Source organism: Halictus rubicundus, unplaced genomic scaffold, assembly GCF_050948215.1.
Source record: "Halictus rubicundus isolate RS-2024b unplaced genomic scaffold, iyHalRubi1_principal scaffold0029, whole genome shotgun sequence".
In the NCBI taxonomy this organism is placed as follows: Eukaryota; Metazoa; Arthropoda; class Insecta; order Hymenoptera; family Halictidae; genus Halictus; species Halictus rubicundus.
Genome location: NW_027488570.1, coordinates 1,194,052 through 1,215,479, shown reverse-complemented (window position 1 = coordinate 1,215,479; position 21,428 = coordinate 1,194,052). Strand labels below are relative to the sequence as shown.

The following is a 21,428-nucleotide window of genomic DNA, read 5'->3' as shown; positions in this document are numbered from 1 at the left end:
CCTGAAGGCGGCCTCCAACACGCAGCACTCCGTCTGCATCCATAAACGGGCTGAGTTTAGCTAACCGGCTCTTGGCTGGGACTGGTTGGCCCTTCCTGAGCGCCCGAATCTCCTCCTCGAAATGTGAAGCCTGCTCCTGCCGCAAAAGGGTGAGTTGGCACGCGTGTACTTCCGAGGCTGAGAGGGTTGACTCTCCGTTTCTCCTTCCAGGAATCCAACGACGACACTAGGCCAGGACTCGGAGCAGGCGAGTCAGGTTAGAGAACCGCTCGATCATGGAACCGGATGGGCTCTCCAACCTGCGAACAACGTGGTGCACTGCGAGTTCAGCTCCCTCGTCGCTAGCCTCCGGATCCGATGAGGCCCGAGGGTGGCCGGGTGATGTGAGCCATCCGGGTCCTCGCCACCACAGATCGAAGCTCGGAAGCTCCGAAGGATACAGGCCTCGGGAAGCGCAGTCAGCCGGGTTCTCCGCGCTGCGGACGTGATGCCACTTGGCGAAGGGCGTCATCCGCTGAATTTCTGCGACTCGCAACGTATGTAGGCCAGCGGGAAGGATGACCCTGAATCCAGCTGAGGGCCACCGAAGAGTCGCTCCAGAGGTGTAGGTCGGCATCCTGCAGGTCGAGCACCTTGCTAACGTGCTGGACGAGTCGAGCTAGAAGGAAGGCGGCGCAGAGCTCTAGTCGGGGCAGCGAGACTCGTTTGAGCGGCGCGACCCTCGATTTGGCGATGATCAACGAGACGGTAGCTGCTCCCTCCTCGTTGACAGTGCGGGAGTATACGACGGCAGCGTAGGCGCGCTCCGATGCGTCGGCGAACCCGTGGATCTCGAGCGCCTGGTGGGGCCCGCGGATTCCGAGCCATCGAGGGACGCTGACGGTTTGGAGTGTCGGCAGCTGCTGTTGGAACTTCTGCCAGAGAAGTTCCTCCTTGTCGGGCAGTGGTGCGTCCCAGTCAACCTTCAGGAGCCATAAGGACTGCATCAGGACCTTGGCGACGATCGTGACCGGGGCTAGCCAGCCGAGCGGGTCGAATAGCTGAGCAGTACCGCTGAGCACAGATCGCTTTGTATATCCTGAGTTCCGGGTCGAGGCGGCAGCGGAGACCTGAAAGCAATCCAATGACGGGAGCCAGCGGATACCTAGGACGCTGTGAGACGTAGGAGAGTCCCATTCGACTATCCCCTTCCGTTCCTCGGGGGAGAGTCCTTCCAGGAGTTCCCTTGAGTTGGCTGCCCACTTCCGAAGAGGAAATCCGCCCGCCATGAGGAGCTCTCGAATTTCCTGCTGCTTGCTCCGAGCCTCGGGAAGGGAGTCAGCTCCGGTGAGGACGTCGTCCATGTAGATGTCCCTCTGGACGGCCTGCGAGCCTCGAGGGTACCGATGCTCTTCCAGTTGGGCGAGTTGGTGCAGGCAGCGAATAGCCAGGTAAGGAGCACAGGCGAGCCCGTAGGTTACGGTACTCAGCTCGTAATCTACGATGCCTTCCCGTTGTGCAGGTCTCCACACGATCCTCTGCCACCGTCGGTCCTCGGGATGAACGAGAATCTGCCGGTACATCTTCTCTATGTCAGCAGAGAAGACGAATCGGTGCCGACGCCACTTCAGCAGCACGTCCGCCAGATTCGGTAGCAGGTTCGGGCCCCGGAGGAGGAAGTCGTTGATAGACTTCCCGTTCGACGAGGGCATGGAGCCGTTAAAAACTACCCTCAGTTTGGTCGTAGTGCTGCTCTCCCGCAGCACCCCGTGATGAGGAAGGTAGTAGGTGTTCACATGAGCGGGAGATGTCGAGGACATGTGCCCAAGCGCCTCGTAGGTGGCCAGGAAGTCTTGGTAAGCTACCCTGAACTCCGTGGAACGACGAAACTTGGAACATACTATCACCACAAATTGTTACACCAAAAATCTTATTCGAAGAACTAACGAAGTACGAAGGACGTTACGAATTACCACTTCAAATCAACTATACGAATGTTCATTTGTATTATAAAATTCTACAGTTACATGTTTTATCAACCGAAGCCATAGTTATTTTTGCCATCAAAATACCTCTAGTTGACAAGAATTTATTTAATTTATACGAACTGATCCCTCTTCCGATGCAACACAACATTAGTAGCATCTTTTCCTATATTGAACCTCGACAACCCTTCTTATTAGTATCCCATTCCAAAACTTATTCCACATTCATAAAAGACCTGTCAAGTTGTACTGAGTATCTGGATCAACATTTTATCTGTCATGGTGTCCACATCAACAAAAGGACCGATCAAATCACGTGCGAAACACAACTCTTGTTTCCACAACTCGCAAGAATACTGAAAGATTGTCGAACGAGAACCTTCCAGGCTGAAGTGGAAACCTGGAAATATATAAAAAATAATCAATGGATCTACATACTACAACAACCCACTACTGTTACACTCCTGTGTGACAACAATCCCAACCACATGGAGGATATAGTACTACACCAAACTGGAATACTCCAATTGGAACCGTCCTGTAAAGGATACACGGATCTCTTCGTGTTGGAAACAACCAGCAGCTCAAGTCGGAACATATCACACTATGTACCAAAACTTGACATCACTACCGATGATTGCTGTCTCCTCAAACGAAGATTCAACAAGACGGTCCCGATCCAATTAACTCCGGTCAAATTAACGAACATAGACTTGACCGAATTAAGATATGCCAACAAAAAGCTAAGCGACTTTGATAAAATAGTAACGGACCAATTGAATAAACCATTTATAGTGCAACATACCAAATGGTACACTATTGGATTATCGGTTATCGGAGCGATAATATTTTTAATGGTCTGCATGAACTGTTGCCGTTGGATCGGTTGTTTAAATTTGTTGAAATGCGTATTTTGCTTTACAAAAAATCCGCGTAATGGCGATACCATTCCTCCGATGATAAAAAACTTTGTGAATTGCAACTTCCAACCGATGTACACTCGGAACACAACCTTACCCGGGATTTGGTCTCTTATGATCGAAATCGAGACGTCGCCCGTATAATATAAACCGTTCCAGAAGAACCACAGGGAGGCGCCCAATCAGCACGAACCCGAGGAAGAACCCCATCACGTAGGAGCACTACACCGTTGTAAATTGTATATAGTCATTTGCGTTAATTTATTTATATCCAATAAGCCATACATTTTTTTTTCTTTTTCTACTTCTCACTATTCTATCTTATACATATATTCTAGACCTCTCGAATAATTCCATATTTATACTTTACTAGCTGGTTCACATATATCATTTTTACTCCTCTAGCTACTGCGAAATATCTCATATGTTGATCTTAGCAAGTAAGCACCTATGTATATCGATCTAATAATCCTTTACTTATGTACACTTTTAGTTCTAACAAATTCATTCAAATATTGTAATCATTTTATAATTACGTTACTCAATTGTATTTCATTATATATTCATTTTGTATTATGTTTTATTATTAGTTCCGCGATTTAATTCTAAGACATTGCGTTCATCCTATTGAAGACTCCTTTTCTCATCGTCTTCAATTTTAATGGGGGGAGGTGTTGTATACCCGATAACCCTAGACTCTAGTTAAACACCAACGCATCATGATAATCATGCCATAGACACGTCAGCCAAAACCCTTGAATCATCAGAACCAAACAGACCCTTAGACTTTGTCTCTTCCACGCCATCCTTTCCACAACAAGCCTTTTCTACTCCCTTCCACATTTTCCTCTCGAAAGCTACATATATGTAGGAGCCCGTCGAAACAGAGTCAGAGCTTCTTCTTGCATATTTCAGTGCAGAAGGTTACATCGTTGTACCTTAAACTCGCCACCGTGTATACACTTAAATAAAACTCTTCTCGATTTTATTATAAACTGTTGTACTCGATTTCCAAACCCGGAATCCAACACTATTACTGTTGCTTATTAGACGTTACTTGTATTTATTAATATTTAAATATATAGCTTATGCTATATGTTTATTTCTGTGATATATATAGTAATAACTAGAATAATATTTTATCGACGCGATATTGACCTTTTCTTCAGCAGATTAAATCTACGTATGGTGACTTTTACCAACTTACTATGTATATATAAACTATATTGTAATGTATTCATTTTATAAACTAAGGTATACTTATTTTTCTTATATGTATTGTATACCATACACTGTGTTCAGGATTCAAGCGTTGGAATTCGGCGGCTATTGTCTTGGCGGGCGACCGCTGTTTCATACGGTTTTTGTCTCGTATGTCAACACGCGGCAAGAACGCGTGTCGCTCTCATTGACCGAATTTCAACGCTTGAATCCTTCAAATCGAGACAAACAAGGATTATCCGATTCGGGAGCACCAATCACGGTGCTCCACATTCGATGGTCCTTGTTATTTAAGGCACCTGCGCGTGCCTTCTCGCTCTCTTCATGTTCGCCTCTCGCATCGCTCTTGTAACTTTCGTCAGTCGTCAAGGTATATTCGAATAGTACTGTACTAGTTCTCGCGCCCGTTCGCTGATCTCTCGCGCTCACAAAATACTCGTTTGTATTTTTCTCGCGCTCTTTCGCGCCGCGTTCCGAGCCTTCTGCTTCGCGCCAAGATCTCCGTCGTCCGCGTCGAAGATTTCCGCCTCGCGACGGCACGTGCTCCGTGGCGTCCAAGATCTCCGTTCCGCGATCCGACGGCAGAAGTTTGCTCGCGCCAAGATCTCCGCTCGTCCGCCGGCTCGCGCTTCTCACGGCGCATTGTAATTGCGAGTACCATATTAAAAGTGCAGTTCCACCTTTAATCCTCGCTCTCTCTCTCTCTCTCTCTCTCTCTGTCTCAACCTCTCATTGACCCATCCAGTGGATTCGTTTGCGCGCTCAAATCTGAGTGGTCCCGGCAGCAGGCTGCTCCGACCGTCGGTCGACGCCGAAACACACTGTATTGTGACCATACACTTGTCAGAGTAGCAACCTAACCTATTACATAACATGGCTATATCACTCGGTGAACCACTTGTAAATCTATATTGAACTAATTTTATGTAGCCTAATTTCTTAATAATAAGATACTTAATATTGTGCATATGGCGAGTAAATCTTTTTATTCGATTAAATTTGTCTATTTAACGATTTTAAATTTCGAGCACGTGGCTTTGTACGAACACGTGTCAATGCACTTCAACACATTCAATTAACCTTTTAAACGACTTTTACGGGGTAAAGACCACTCGCACACGTTTTGTTATTTATTTCACTGCACTCTGCGTATGATTACCACTACTGACTGTTTTTATTTTTCTGAATTTCATGCATTTATCTCAGTTTAACTTCACATTCACGCACGTGGCTGTAATCTGTCGAGTACGTGTTTGACATTATGTACACATTATTTTTTTTAACCAAGATTAGAACGTACAGCTTAATTGTTTTTTATGAAATATGTAACTAACATATAAATCTGTTTGGGATTGGCTGAGCGTGACGACAGATCTCGCACGCGAGATCCACCGCGCCGCCCCACTATTGGCGGGTGCTCGTGTCGCCGCGAGATCGACGGTCGATCAACGGCGAGTCGTGCTGTTGCGTCGCAGTGTGGTGGAATAGGGATTTTGGTTGTGGGTTCGAGTGCCCGTGGAGCACTGAAGCGCTCTGCTCGTGGAAGTTAAGAAATAAACTTTGTACACAGAGTTAAAGGCGAAAAAACTGTTGTAGATTTTATTAGAAGATGTAACTCCCTCAGTTCTACAATGAGTTCTGTGTCATCCTGGAGCTTCGAATCCTTTTTCTAGCTTCTTCCTTCTCGTCTCGCTTCCTTAGCCAATAGGAAAATAGGGATCTTCTGGCTAGGCGTTGATTTGTCGGATCACTCGTCTTCCGGTTGCTGCTTGATGGTGATTGGTAGTGGATGGATCTTAATAGCGCACGCACGGGAGTGGGGTACGCATGAGGGTGAAGCCCCGCCAAAACAAGGGACGTGGGGCCATGTGGGACCGAACAAGAGAGAGGTCCGAGGGAGTTCCAAGAGGTCCTTGACTCAGAATTTATGACCTCTTGTCCTTAACTGATTCCGGACTTCGACTATCCCTAATTTATGTAGAATTGGAGAAGCTACTCTAAGAGGCTGCGTGACTTCCTCTAAATTCCGCAATTAGTCTCGCCGACTCGAATTTCGTCAAGGATCTCTATGGAACTCTCCCGGTCTTTCTTTACCTACTCTAAACAAATAAAATACGTATGTATGAAATACGCGATTACATCTTATATTTAAATTTGCCTCTCCGCGCCATTAATCGATGCTATATATATATCTAGCTATGTTCGCGTGGTCAACTGGCCACGCTACAGTGTCATAGGCTGTCGCCGCCGGATTGATTATCGACGCGATAATAGAAATTCTATTGGCCCGGGTTCAAATTCGGCAAGTCATCGTTCCGGCGGTGATAGGAAACCGCTCGCGGCTCGCCGACGACCAGATCGTTAGTTCATCTCAAACCGTTAACATCGCGAAATAGTTCCTCTCTTAAAATCGTTAGTAAGTAGCTAAGACGTCGCGCGTCGTGGGACCGGTCTAGCTACAGCGATTCGGTATCTGGATTCTCAGCCGCTCAGCTGACAATAATTCTGCAATTCTCTCGGTTTCATACATTTATTATAACCTGAAGTCCAACCTGTGGGCTTCACATTGTACATATTCTTTTGTAAAATTACTCAGTGTAAGTGACGACCGTTCGACGGTAGAATAAAGTGCTCGTCCCGCACAGCAGAGTTTATTTTCCGTCCCAATCCGTAACAAAATCTGATATACAAAATCTCTAATTAATATAAATCGAGTATAATATTAATTGTAATGATACGTACACTCTGCACCACGAGAGAACCGTACCGTTTCGCGCAGCTCGACTGGCCGCGGAAGGCGCTGCGAACCTCACAACTCCCACTCCACCATCCACTCCCCACTGTGACTTTCATATACGCGGTGTGCCTATTCCCACCTATTCCTATTCGCACTATTCCTACCGACACTTCACGTATACCTATTCCTACCGCGACCGGTCAAATGACCGGTCTTTAGCACAACTTATATTTTTTAATATAGAATGAAGATAATAGCCAATTTGACAGTATAAAAATATAGTTTCTTTTATTTAGGAGTATATAATGTATATTTTATTCGTTTTCACCGCATAATATTTCGTTTACTATACCCTGTTTGGCCTGATGTTCCCCTAAAAATATTATGAATAGGTGCTCTTCCAGGATTAGACCCTTCTTTTACTTCTTGCCAAACAGTTCCGTCTACAGCAGTTTCGAAGACGTCTAGGCATCTCCTTCGGCTATGATTTTATTTATTTTACAGCCATAGTAGATAAGACGGTGTAAGAAAATCCGAGGTTCTCGACCGCTTCGGATACCAATCAGGCAAATAAACACCGCGAGGCCGATAGGCGAGCGAGAACTGTAAACACTTTGAAGGGCCGTAAAGCAGTCCCTGGAAGGCACTTTTCGGCTAAAATCATGCCACAACTGCATTACGTTTCGTTTGTAACGACTTTATAGTTTCGGAATTGAGTCTTTGAAAGAATACTATTACAAAAAGATATAAATCGTTCTACCGGTCAAATGACCGGTCGTGGTAGGTAAGACAGACTACAAATTTTTCTTAGAAAATAAACAATAAAAAAAGAATTAAATATTGAAAAATGTATTATACACATATTTTAGGAAAAGTCGTGAAGTTCAAAGGCGATTCAATTACGTTGTACATAGGAAATTCTAATCGAAATTTTAAAAACGATCATTTGACCGGTTGCGGTAGGAATAGTGTTAATGAAACGGATTAGCATGGAAGTATAGGGTATAGGAAATCGTGACCATTTGCATATATAATGAAATATCTAATTAAATATTTGAAATTTTATTTAATTGCAAACATAATAAATAATCTGTACATTATGTACACACATTATTATTAACATTCACATATGTTTACTATTTACAAAAGACTAGACTACACTATTTATAAAAAAACACAACTATTTACAGACTAGACTACACTATTTACAAAAACACACTACTACTTACAGACTAGACTACACTATTTACAAAAAAACACAACTATTTACGTACTAGACTAGACTATTTACAGAAAACTATATACAACAAGAAACTTTGCGACGAAACGGCGAAATCCGCGTTCCGTCGCAAGCTCGCACAACGGACCCAAGTGCGAGCCAATCCGCAACCGTCCCGAGCGCGAACCAATCGGAGCACGCCGCCGCTTCGCGAACATTTCGCGAGACGGCGCGCTCCTCGTAGTCCGCGCTTTCTCCATAAATATCGGAGCAAACCGCGGTTAGTTCGGAGTTGGCTGGGAGCTGCTCAGCGGGAACCATCCCGAGCTCCTGACCACTCGCAGCCGCGTGTGAACACGCATACTACGGCTTCTTCCGTGTGTGTGTGCGAGCACGCTGGTGCTAGGTGGGACACGTACTACGGCTTCTTCCGTGTGCGTGCGACACCAGTACCGCGAGGAAGTCTCGAGTGAGCAGACGGACGGGAGCAGTGTCTCCGGGCGCTACTGCTCGTCGCGCGCTCCAGCTCTCTCCCCCCTTCCCGATTCCTTTCCGCCGATCCTGCGAAATTCGCTCACCGGTCCGCGACCAGGCGTCTCGTCACATTCGTGACAGTCCTCGTCGGATCGCAGCCGCGTCTGGAGCTCGTCCTGTACGAGCCACGACGTTGGTGACGGGAAGCTCGTTCTCTGGGAACGTCCCAGATAGCACGCGACGTCTTAAAGACGTCTGTTTTACGTCCATTTTTGGTCTGAACGTCTTACGTCCTAAAAAGACGTCTTTAAGACGTCTTTCCCGAGACGTCGTTTTTACGTCCGAAATAAGACGTCTTAAAGACGTCTTTTACGAGACGTCGTTTTTACGTCCGAAATAAGACGCCTTTAAGACGTCTTTCCCGAGACGTTTCATTTCAGACATCCTTAAAGATCTTTTTCGAGACTAAATAAATGGAATTTGTTCGAGATATATATTGTGATAAGGACCAGTTTACTTTACAGTGACTAAAATACTGGTTTTTAATTTTACTATTTCTAGGAATGACAAAAAAATTAATTTTCAAAATATCATTTATTATAAACACATGGATGATTATTATATATAATGGGTACATTAGGTACAATACAATCGTATTATATACGTATAAAACTAATATATGTTAGCGCCAATATGTTTCGGGCCCAATCAGGGACGGCTGCCGATGCTTTGAGCGGCGACCTCTGAGAGTCGGCCGATGCTTTGACCGGCGACCTTTGAGAGTCGGCCGATGCCTTGAGCGGCGACCTGTGAGAGTCGGACGATGCTTTGACCGGCGACCTCTGAGAGTCGGCCGATGCTTTGACCGGCGACCTCTGAGAGTCGGCTGATGCCTTGAGCGGCGACCTCTGAGAGTCGGCCGACGCTTTGAAATAGGTGACAGAGACACCGATCCCTAATTTCCGATTGCCGACGCTACCGTTGACGCGACGTCATCGGTGACGTGTCGGATGAAGAAACAATCGAGATGATTTCGGGGCGGATCTGGCCACGGAGTGGGGAAGGCAAGCATGCCTTCCGGTAAGAGGACTGTGGGAGACCGCTCAGCACTTACCCCAGAACCGCTGGACGATACGGGTTTCGATACAACTCTGACATCAGAAGTGGGATAGTGAATCCTTAAACCCACGTGGTAAAGTCTTTACGTATCGGTAGTCCTGACCATATAGTATCGGTAGTTCGTAGTGTTACGGCATATCAAATACCTACAATGGAATCCGCGAATAGTGAGTCACCCATTGACGTACTTGTTCGTCAGGTGTTAGAAAAGATAGGCGCGAGTGTTGCTGCGTGTAGTACGGCCGGTGGCTCTGGTACACAGACACAGACGCCTAACCTGGTAGAAGTGGTACCCGAATTTAATGGCAGCGGCTGGGGAGAAGATGCAAACGCGTGGTGCGAATTAGTTGAAGAAATTACGAAGCACCATTCTGGCCAACGACGGCTTTGTCTTGCAACCCATGCAATGAGAGGATCTGCGATGAAGTGGTACCAGGAATGGAAAGGACAACCTCGCACCTGGGACAAATTTAAAGAAGATTTGTGTAATGTGTTTGTGTCCGAGAAAAAACTTCATGAGAAACTATTGCGTGCGGTTACTTATACCAGCGACTCGGCCGTTACGTATGCAGAATACGCGCGTACTAAACTATCTCATCTGGAGCAAACTCGCATTAATTTCAAGGTTGATGAGTTGGTAGAACTGATTGTGGGGGCAATTACGAACGAGGGGGTACGTCAATCGGTGATCAATGGACAATACAAATCCACGTCAGACCTGATTGTAGGCCAGGCGCAATTCACAAAGTCCTCCAAAAATAGAAGACCTACAGAAGAATTTGTGAATCGTTTCCAAGACCAGCGACCACCGAGAAAACGATGCTTCACGTGTGATGAGCCGGGTCATCTTAGACACGAATGCCCCACAAAGAAGAAATCATTGACTCATAATGATATATCCAGCAGAGTTCCCGTGTGTAAATTTTGCTCGAAACGGGGACACGAAGAAGCCAATTGTTGGGCCAAGCAACGTCTACCGGCTAGAAATCGGGAGAGTCAGAGAGCCGAGGCAAACGTTTGCAGTGAGAAGAACAGTCACACAACGCCTGTGCTAATTAAGGACGTATTAGTGCATTGTTTATTTGACAGTGGTGCGGATTGTTCTCTTATTAAAGAGGACACAGCTCAACGGGTGTGCGTTAATGTTGTTCCGTATGGTACTTCCGTGCGGGGGTTAGGAGGTGCAAAAGTGACCACGGTAGGGCGCACCACCGCTGTGATACAAACGGAAGATGTTGCTGTAGAACTAGACTTCTTCGTTATAAAAAACGTGGACATGGTTTACGACGTGATCGTTGGACGGAATGTCCTACGATACCAGGACCTGCAGATGGTGACAGACGCCAACGGTAGCAGACTGCAACGGATCAACAGCCCTCCTCTGGATCAGGAGAGGACTGTCCAATGCTGTAATATCGTTGAAGCCTGCGACGAGGAGGTTCGTGAGCCACTAGAGAGACTGCTGCAGAATTATCAGCATCTGGTTTCGTCAGAAGATACCTCCCGGTGTGTAACGACAGGCGAGCTGACGATTCGCACAAAAGGGGAGCAGGTAGTAAGTTACCATCCGTACCGGTTGTCCTATACCGAAAGGGAGAAGGTACGTACCATTGTCGACGATTTATTGCGGAGTAAGGTAATACGAGAAAGTGTTTCTCCCTTTGCTAGTCCGATTATTTTAGTAAAAAAGAAAAACGGGAAAGATAGAATGTGCGTGGACTACCGCGCACTGAATAGAAGCACAATTAAAGACCGTTATCCGCTGCCCTTAATTGACGACCAATTAGATCGGTTAGGTAGGGGGAAGTACTTTACCACGTTAGACATGGCATCCGGGTTTCATCAGATCCCGATTGCCGACGATTCAATAGAAAAGACTGCTTTCGTGACCCCGGACGGTCACTATGAGTATTTGCGCATGCCGTTCGGACTGTGTAACGCCCCGGCCGTATTTCAGCGGGCCATAAATAAAGCTTTAGGTAACCTCCGAAATACTGTTGCACTTGTGTATTTAGATGACATCCTCATACCGTCACAGACGATTGAAGAGGGGTTTGTAAATCTGGAAAAGGTCTTGGACGCACTATCAACCGCCGGTTTTACTTTGAATATTGAGAAATGCAGTTTTTTTAAAAAATCCATAGAGTATCTAGGACGCGAAATTTCTGCTGACGGTATACGTCCTGGGAAAAGTAAATTGAAGGCATTAATTGATTCGCCAGTTCCTAGTAACGTTAAACAAATCCGACAATTTATGGGTTTGGCAAGTTATTTCCGCAAATTTGTTCCAGAATTTGCATCGCGAACATCTTGCATAACAAGATTGGTTAAACAAGGAGAACCGTGGAACTGGGGGCCGGAACAAGACCGAGCGCGTTGTTACGTCATCGAAAAACTTAGTTCGCAACCTCTGTTAACCATTTTTGACCCTACACGAGAAACCGAACTACACACGGATGCTAGCTCTCTGGGTTACGGCGCGATATTATTTCAGAGCGTCCAAGGTAATCTTAGAGTAGTTGCATATTTTAGCCGTCGTACAACGCCCGAAGAATCGCGGTACCATTCATATGAGTTAGAAACTCTAGCCATTGTAAACGCATTAAAGTATTTTAGGGTGTATCTACTAGGTATTAAATTTAAGTTGGTTACGGATTGTAATGCAGTGAAAGCCTCCAGCACAAAAAAAGATTTACTACCACGTATTGCTCGGTGGTGGATATATCTTCAGGATTTCACGTTTGATCTCGAGTATAGGAAAGGGAAACAGATCGAGCACGTAGATTTCTTGAGTCGGAATCCGCCGAAAGATTATCGAGCCCTGGTCATTTGCGAAGGCTCTTGGTTAGAAATTGCACAGAATAATGACGAGGAGACACAAACTTTAATGAAACGTGTTCGAGCCGAAGAATCCGTATGTAGTGACTATGATATAAGACAGAATTTATTGTGCCGAAAAATCCAAAGAGATACCGGGCGTGTTATCTACCGAAACTATGTACCGAAGGGCAGTAGGATTGGACTATTTAGGCTATACCATGACGAGAATTGCCACGTAGGCTGCGAGAAAACACTTGACCGAATCACGCAAAAGTATTGGTTCCCACGAATGAGACACTTCGTGCGAAAATATATTGACCATTGTATCACATGTACTGTAGCAAAACGACATTCTGGTCCCAGACAGGGGTTTCTGCATTCTATCGAAAAACTACCAATTCCATTCGACACCATACACTGCGACTGTGTAGGCCCTTTTAACGAGTCGAAAGATGGCTATAAACACATTATGATTATTGTAGATGCTTTCACAAAATATTTACAACTCGTGCCATTAAAGTCCTTGAGTGGGCCTGAAACCCTTCAGGTATTCCGAGAACGTCTCACTTTGTTTGGTACGCCACGGCAAGTAGTTTTAGACCGGGCCACTAATTTCACTTATAAATCGTTGAAACAGTTTTTCGAGAGCCATGGCGTACATTTACATCTTATAGCCACAGGCGCGCCTAGAGCAAACGGACAAGCCGAACGTTACGTATCTACCATTGTTAATTTACTGACTGCAGAACTGTCTAGGGGTACAGAATGGCCGAGCAAGCTTTCGAAGATTCAGTTGTCTCTAAATACGACTATACAGAAGTCAACTGGGTTTTCACCTACCCGGTTATTGTTCGGAGTGGAGCGCAGCGCAGGTAATGCGGTAGTAGCTGAGAGGCAATTGCCGGATATGGAAGAACGAATAGATTTGAATCAGGATAGAACTCTTGCGGCGAGTAGATTAAAAAAAAATGCGGAATTGCAAAATGTTAATTTTAACAAAAAACGTAGAAACAATGGTATTTATAAGGTTGGAGATACGGTTTTTGTGCGCCCAGCAGACACTCGACGAGCGAAACTAGAAAATAAATTTGTCGGTCCGTTTACAATTTTGAAAACATTGGAAAATGATAGATTCGAGATAATAGGAAAGAGTGGAAAATCACAAATAGCCCCGAAAGATCGCCTACGACCCTGGAAAGGCGAATGGTCTGGTGATTGCGAATCGGAGAGTGAGCGTGAACCGTGTTAGCGTATGTTAACTAAAATAGATATAAAATCGTACAGCAACGAAATGATACTAGACTAGTGTAGCTTAACAATGTTATTATTATTATTCTTACTAGTATTGTCGGTACTCCTACTATTCCTATTATTACCATTACTTTCAGTATTTATTATTAGCTTCTCCTTTAAATTCTGTTCACCATTCACATTTTTTTTTACTTACTATTTTTGTTCACAAATTTGTCATTAAATATTTTACCTTCCTATCGAAATTATGTCGTACGTTTATTTCTTTTCAACCTCTAAACCTGAATGGGAAACGTCTTTGTTATTGTATGGTTGAGACTGGGTCCGGGTACAGGATGCGTCCGCTGAGACTGGGTCCGTGTACAGGATGCGTCTTTGTTATCTTGTGTTGAGACTGGGTCCGGGTACAGGATGCGTCCGCTGAGACTGGGTCCGTGTACAGGATGCGTCTTTGTTATCTTGTGTTGAGACTGGGTCCGGGTACAGGATGCGTCCGCTGAGACTGGGTCCGTGTACAGGGTGCGTCTCTGTTATCGTGTGTTGAGACTGGGTCCGGGTACAGGATGCGTCCGCTGAGACTGGATTCGTGTACAGGATGCGTCTCTGTTATTGTGTGTTGAGACTGGGTCCGGGCACGGGATGCGTCCGCTGAGACTGGGTCCTTGTGCAGGATGCGCCTTTGTTATTCGTGATGAGACTGGGTCTGTGTAGGGGATTCGTCCCTGTTGCCTTGTGGAAAGACTGTGATGGGAAGGAATCTGAGCGATGCATGTTTACTGATAATGATTCTGGTGTTGAAAATGTGGCCATTAATTCGGCGTAATGATTGCGGGAAACGTATGAAAGTATTCTGTGTGGCTTCGAAACGCCTGTATTTCGACGCTTCTCGAGAGCGTGAAGCAGGTCAGTCTGGCCGTGTTAGCGCCAATATGTTTCGGGCCCAATCAGGGACGGCTGCCGATGCTTTGAGCGGCGACCTCTGAGAGTCGGCCGATGCTTTGACCGGCGACCTTTGAGAGTCGGCCGATGCCTTGAGCGGCGACCTCTGAGAGTCGGCCGATGCTTTGACCGGCGACCTCTGAGAGTCGGCCGATGCTTTGACCGGCGACCTCTGAGAGTCGGCTGATGCCTTGAGCGGCGACCTCTGAGAGTCGGCCGACGCTTTGAAATAGGTGACAGAGACACCGATCCCTAATTGCCGATTGCCGACGCTACCGTTGACGCGACGTCATCGGTGACGTGTCGGATGAAGAAACAATCGAGATGATTTCGGGGCGGATCTGGCCACGGAGTGGGGAAGGCAAGCATGCCTTCCGGTAAGAGGACTGTGGGAGACCGCTCAGCACTTACCCCAGAACCGCTGGACGATACGGGTTTCGATACAACTCTGACATATATGTATTTATTTATAACAATTTGTGATTATGTATATATATATATACGCACTGCCTGTCAAAATTATGTGGACACTTCCTTAATTCTTATAACTATTTTTTAACACTGTAGCTCACAAGATTTTGAATCTCCTACCTTCTCTGCAATATTCCTTATAGAATATCTCTACTGTAATTATTTGCGAACGCATTTCTACACTTCATTCAGTTCTGTTCGTGTCCATCATGCTTTCACAAGTATTTAAACTGAATTGACAGATCACAGTCATCGCAACGCTCTTATCTAAGGTTCCTTCGTTTGGAATCATGTTTATATATGTTATATTATTATTAACGACAGACCTCACTCAAACGATGCAATCATTGTAAACTACTAGAGAAAAGCTTTACAAACTGTACATACGCAACGCAATATAACGCAGTTTTCCACCCACCGAATAGACGTTTATTTATTTAGGAAAATTAAATAACTAAATTGTTAATTGAGTACTATTATAGAATACATTACATATATATTCGCAATAGAATTTAGCAATAAATATTGTTTAATAATAAAAATATACATTATATATCACAAATCCGCTCCTTTTTCCGCCTTTCCTTCTGACGCCGCCGAATAGATCGGTACCTCGGATCATGAGGTATGCATCTGTCTCGTTTTGTTTGACGTCGATACTAGTCCTGTCGCTGCATGTACCTGAAAACAATAATCATGGTTAATTATTGATAGAAAATAATTAAACAATTAGCACAATAATACTTTGTATGTTAACATACAATTTTTTATTTGCATACCTAACTCGTTTAGTAATTTCAACGCCGGTGCCGAAAGCAACACCGAATCCGAAACCGACATGATTCTACAAATTACATTTTTCAAATTTGCGTTACAAGCCCAAACAAAAAATGTTGTGAAACGGAACTTAACAAATTTTAATAATATGTATTATTTCGATTCTTCATAACTGTTTTAAACAAAATCGATAAATAACAGTTTCAAACAGTTATTTATAATAATTTATAATAAAATGGGTAAACTTCCATACCACCCAAATGAGGTGTTACCCGCTGGCACGTTACTGTTTTTTTTTTTTAACATGGGTAGTTCGCCAGTAGCCCTATAATCCCACAATTTGACTGGCTTTTTATATAACACAACAGCAATAATGTTACAGTTGGCTAGGACAGATGTAATTATAGTAAGCGTATGTACAGAAAGTTACACTTCACCGATTTCCATGATTTTTAAATGTGATATAGTCAGTTCTAGAGATATTTGCGAAAAACTTTATTTGCTACTACTGTAAGAAATCCTAGGCAGCGACGACATCGCTGGAAAAACCCAGAAAGTCGTAAAACGATTACCGCTTGTCCCTTGCTCCGTGCGGCGGCCAGCAGGCAATTCATGAAACGGATTCATTAATGAATTGCAGTAGCAGCAAAAGTTTTTCACAAATACCTTGAAAAATAATGCCGAGCAGCGGTAACATATGTGTACATATAGAACACAAAAATTGTTCAAAATATTGAGTTTTACAACATACTTATATAAATTTTATCAAAATCGGTAAGGTGCATCCTTTCATGCAATGCTTGCCATAATTATTACGTATGTATATGCATACGTGCTAAAAGTGCTGAAACTAGATACTACAATATAAAAGAAAAATATCCGAACATACGTACTTATTTATGAGGAACAATTAATGTAGCAATGGGAAAAGGATAATCTTGGTTTGAAATTCTAATTTCACATATTTTTGGAAAACATCCGTAATATTGAAAATTTCCAAAGGTCCAAAACAAGGAGATTCTACTAAGAAAATTCCAAAATTAGATGATTTGCAGGGACTCTCATAAAAATCTTTTAAATTTGAAAATTGTCTACCAACTATTTTGCAGAGGTCTTCCGAAAATATTACATTTTCTACAATAATGATATGACCATTCCTAAGAAAACAACAATTATCTGGACTACTAGTTTTTAAACTGAAATGCTGGAAATCAACGCGCTTGAATTGTTTTGTAGCAATTATATTCGATATTAATGGCCCTATGAGATGTTCATTTTTAAAAATTGGAAATTTTGTACAATGATCCTTGTCTTCATTAAAAACATTGCACTTCTCTTTATGCCTCTTAACTATTTGCTCCAATATTTTATCGTTTTTACGGATGGATTTTAAAATTGATTGTAAAAAATTTTCAAAATGAAATGCACTGAAATTTTCAAGAGGCCCATGATTTTTTACATCCTCCGTAATGTGCAGGAGATTGTGCACATTATGAGACATATTCTGGGCCCCATACAACATTTTAAATGTTTTTACGAAATAATGTAATAATTTCGAAGCATACTCAATAATGCCAAAATGTTTTGAATTAGATAAAATTGTTATTGCTAGATGCAACGAAAGAAAATTTAAATATTTGTCTTTCCTTAAATTGTTTAACAAAACTGCTGGTCCGGTATAAAGAAGAAATTGTCTAAATTCAGTTGCTTTCCATCGTTTCAGTTCATTTAAACTTCGTGGTTTTCTATTGAATTCCAACGGAATACATTTTGTTAAAGAAACTAATGAATTTGATATACTAGAAAATTGTGAATTTGAAATTTTCGTGGATGGTTTGCCACAGCACCATAAATTTAAAAGTAATTTTTTCATTACACCTAAACAAATTAGGTGCATATAATCTAAGGGAAAAGAATCGATCATATCAATATTTGGAATTCTTTGCAAAATACTTGTTCCGGTATGATGGTCATCATCAACTTTTGATCTAAATTCAAGATTAGTTCTACATCTAATACTATTCAAATCTGTAAAACATACCCTGCTCTCGATAAAATCTCCTTCTATGTGACATTTGGTACAAGAATGATATCCCGCATGACCTTTTACGCATTTAATAAAAGATTTTGCAGGAGCATCACAAATAAAAGATTTTACGTGCAAATGATACAAATGTTCGTTAATTATAAATCCACTATTTACAAGTATTATTGCCTCCTCAACGAAATCGAATAAAAAACTGTTGACGTCTGCTGGCTTTTGATAGCCATGATAAATTCCAACCATTTCTACATTTTTATACTCTGCGAGGCAACAGAGAATGGGATAAACTTGACTACTAGAACTTTTTGACAAAGGAAGACCGTCAACACAAACGTTAATAGGGATTTTATTATTTTTAAAACAAGAAATGTCTATATATTTACAAAGATTTAATATGGCATTCTTTATACCAAAATGGTAATAATGCCCTGGCTCAATTTGTTTAGTAATAATATTATTTTTACATGTTTGTAAAAGAGTTCTGCCATCCGTTGGCAAGTTACTTGGAATGGGCTTCTTTAGTATTGCCAGTAAACCGTTAATCGCGACGTGTGGAATATTATGTTTTATAGCCCAGTCTGCTAAAAGAACATGAACATTTGTATTACTACTGTCTGTTGCTAAACTGCGCATTGAGTCGGTGAAATTTGGAGTTTCATTCTCTGTCGACGAATCCGAATAAATAAGTACATTGTTTTCATGTATACTTAGGGATGTCGCGTATAATGTATCATCGGGCATAATTATGCCCGATGGAGCAGAAGCTTCTTGATGAGTAGCATCGTTCGATAGACGCGAAGATCTTTTAGCACGCATATAATATTTTTCCATTTTCCGTTTGCCAGTCATGTTTAAATGAGTAATAATAAATATAAAGTAAAAACTTACCTGAAATGGAAATAACAAATTCCTCCAACACTGCTGTTGAGAATATAAGATTTTATTGCAAGAGTGTTATACCTCTTGTTATACCTTTGCTGAGTAATTCGATGTGGCGGCCTGTGCAACGAGCACACCGACGAACCACCAGATACATAGTATGCGCGGCGGCGACCATCCTCGGGAAACGAAACACGCGAAGATCGGTTCCGAGGTCGATCGTCGTTTGTAAAATAATCGAATGGCGAGACAAAAGTTCGGACAAACGAATGCAAACGACGAACATTCGCTCGCGTACGCTGGAACAGGACGGTCGACGATCCGTACAAATAACGAACCATACATATCAACGAGCCTCATTTAGTCTCATTTATTTCACCCGAGATCCACATAGACAAGTAAGTATTTTTATTGCTATTATTTGTTACCATTAGTGTTTTCTCTTACGCTTTTTCGCTATATATTTTTTTTTATATAATCCTGTGAACTACAATACAGTGAAATCTCGTTGTATGTACCGCCGTTATTTTTACCTACACGAATACGAAATCGGACAATGTTGTGGCCGCAACGGCTCTCGAGCTTCTTCGTTGGAAACGTAAAGTTGGCACTGTTATACAACGAGATTTCACTGTATTCAGTCATGCTACACAAATTTTGACTGTATTTTCCAATTCTAGGCAACTACAGAATGGAGATGAAAACGTGGACAGTGGTACAATTTATAGAGGATGGCAGCGTAGAGGCTGTTCCGTCCAGGTGGTTAGAGGGCGAGAATTGTTATTGGCCACCGTACCAAAGGGCACGTTTAATCACAGCCCTTAAAAAAATGGAGGCCAGTAGCAATTTATGGTCCAAATATAAAGTAAAAATTTTTAAAAATAGCACTTTCGGTAAGTTACAACTATTATACACCATAAATGTACAATTTAAATAATAACGATTGTAACGCTTCCCTTTAATGCTTCTAGATAACTACTTGAAGGCCAGAAGGAAAGCAAGGGACGCGGAGGAAACAAGTGATCTGCAATCGGAGGCAGAATCACTGCGAATGAAGAGAAAGAGGCCATCTAACATATTTAGAGATGATAGTACCTCCTCTGATGAGGAAGCAGTTGCATTTTGTCCACCTCCAGAATTAAAAAAACAGAGGAACATTGGTATGAATACAAAAGGAAGCATAGCTCTATAAAACATTATGTACAGGTCATCCTTTCGAACATTTATTGAAATAGAGTAGTCCAATATAACCAATTAGTGTAGTAAATTAATCACTGATGATACCTATAATGCTTTTTGGATTTTTCATACCCAAGATCACACGAAGGTCATATACAATATTGTATAATATGTCATTGAAGAGGTCGTCACCCCTACTATTACATCGCGATAAAAAAAAAATATATAGTTGCATTAAAAAAAGTGATGATCTTGATATCTAGAAAAAATGACCTTGAAACAAGTTATTTCCAAATCATTGTATTGCCCCTTCGGTTAGGTTAATATTGTCCTATAACAACTTCTTCTATTATTAACACTAAGCGAGATGTTCAAGGTGGTCAAGTTAGCTTGGACACCCTGTATTACATTCATAGTTATACATCATTCTGTTTCTGTAATTAGTATATCTTTTTAATCAAAACATTTTCTTTTCAGCCGCTTGTTCGCAGTTTATTACTGAGGAATCGCAGGGGGAAGCGGTTCCAGTAAATTATGATGAGCAGTGCAGTACTGGTAAGTTAAGAAAAATATTTTAGAAATAAATAAGTTCATTTAAAAAAATATAATATCTAACAAATAATCAATATTAGAGCAAACGGGGAATGCATGCTGTCAGGGCTGTAAAAAGCGAGACGTTGAAATTAAGACGGTAATAGAACAGAACCAATTAACAAGGGTTCTGCTGACCGAGCTGTTAGCGGAGGTACGCTCAATCAAGGAGGCCCTGTCGAACAAAGGAAGTGGGACACCAAGCAGCATCTCCTTCCTCCGAAAATTCGATACCCTAAAATTTCCTTTGAATTCTTCGTCGGATGTCCCATTGCTGGAAGAAATTCTGAACAATCGGGACGAATTTGAAAATGCAGTAAGCCAAATTTACAGATGTTATAAATAAACTAAAAGTAATTGATATTTCGTTTTCATTGAATTAAAAGAATGTACTATTAATAAATTTTTATTTTAGGTTACGGAAATGTATAAAATAGGTGGTAATACCATGTATTCCTTTGTAAAAAGGATCCTTACCACGCTATTTACGAACGACGTTGCTCTGGAATACAGCTGGATGGGGAGGAAGGGGAAAAAGCCCTTCCACTGCATGAAAATTGCGGAGCTCGTAATATGTAATTATCACCCTTAATTTGGTATTGCTATAATAACGATGATTCATATTGTTACGGATTGGGACGGAAAATAAATTATGCTGTACGGGACTAGCACTTTATTCTACCGTCGAACGGCCGTCACTTACACTGAGTAAATTTACAAGGAATATGTACAATGTGAAGCCCACCGGTTGGACTTCAGGTTACAATAAATGTGTGAAACCGAGAGAGTTTATGATTATTCTCCGCTGAGCTGAGGAGAATCC

The 21,428-nt window shown here is 42.6% G+C and overlaps 2 protein-coding genes across 2 annotated transcripts; one reads left to right on the top strand and one right to left on the bottom strand.

Annotated features, from left to right (window-relative positions):
• Positions 1-458: 458 nt before the first annotated feature.
• On the bottom strand, positions 459-2,245 carry LOC143363285 (uncharacterized). The gene is made up of 2 exons (XM_076803896.1): positions 2,215-2,245; positions 459-1,879 (listed from the first exon to the last, which is right to left on the bottom strand). The coding sequence occupies exons 1-2, from the start codon at positions 2,243-2,245 to the stop codon at positions 459-461; spliced, it is 1,452 nt and encodes a 483-aa protein (XP_076660011.1).
• Positions 2,246-2,452: 207 nt separating this feature from the next.
• Positions 2,453-20,027, top strand: LOC143363284 (uncharacterized). The gene is made up of 4 exons (XM_076803895.1): positions 2,453-2,794; positions 9,854-12,158; positions 13,149-13,346; positions 19,807-20,027. Exons 1-4 carry the CDS (start codon positions 2,453-2,455, stop codon positions 20,025-20,027), a joined length of 3,066 nt encoding a protein of 1,021 aa, XP_076660010.1.
• The last annotated feature ends 1,401 nt before the right edge of the window (positions 20,028-21,428 follow it).

What these genes read in the sequence shown, in the direction of transcription:
- LOC143363285 (XM_076803896.1), bottom strand. Translation starts at nt 2,245, where the DNA reads ATGACAGATAAAATGTTGATCCAGATACTCA. An exon ending in AATGTTGATCCAGATACTCA is followed by an intron (nt 1,880 to 2,214) that starts GTACAACTTGAC and finishes TTGTGGTGATAG; the next exon opens with TATGTTCCAAGTTTCGTCGT.
- LOC143363284 (XM_076803895.1), top strand. Translation starts at nt 2,453, where the DNA reads ATGGAGGATATAGTACTACACCAAACTGGAATACTCCAATTGGAACCG. An exon ending in ATTATTTCAGAGCGTCCAAG is followed by an intron (nt 12,159 to 13,148) that starts GTAATCTTAGAG and finishes TACATCTTATAG; the next exon opens with CCACAGGCGCGCCTAGAGCA. An exon ending in CGGAGTGGAGCGCAGCGCAG is followed by an intron (nt 13,347 to 19,806) that starts GTAATGCGGTAG and finishes TAATGCTTCTAG; the next exon opens with ATAACTACTTGAAGGCCAGA.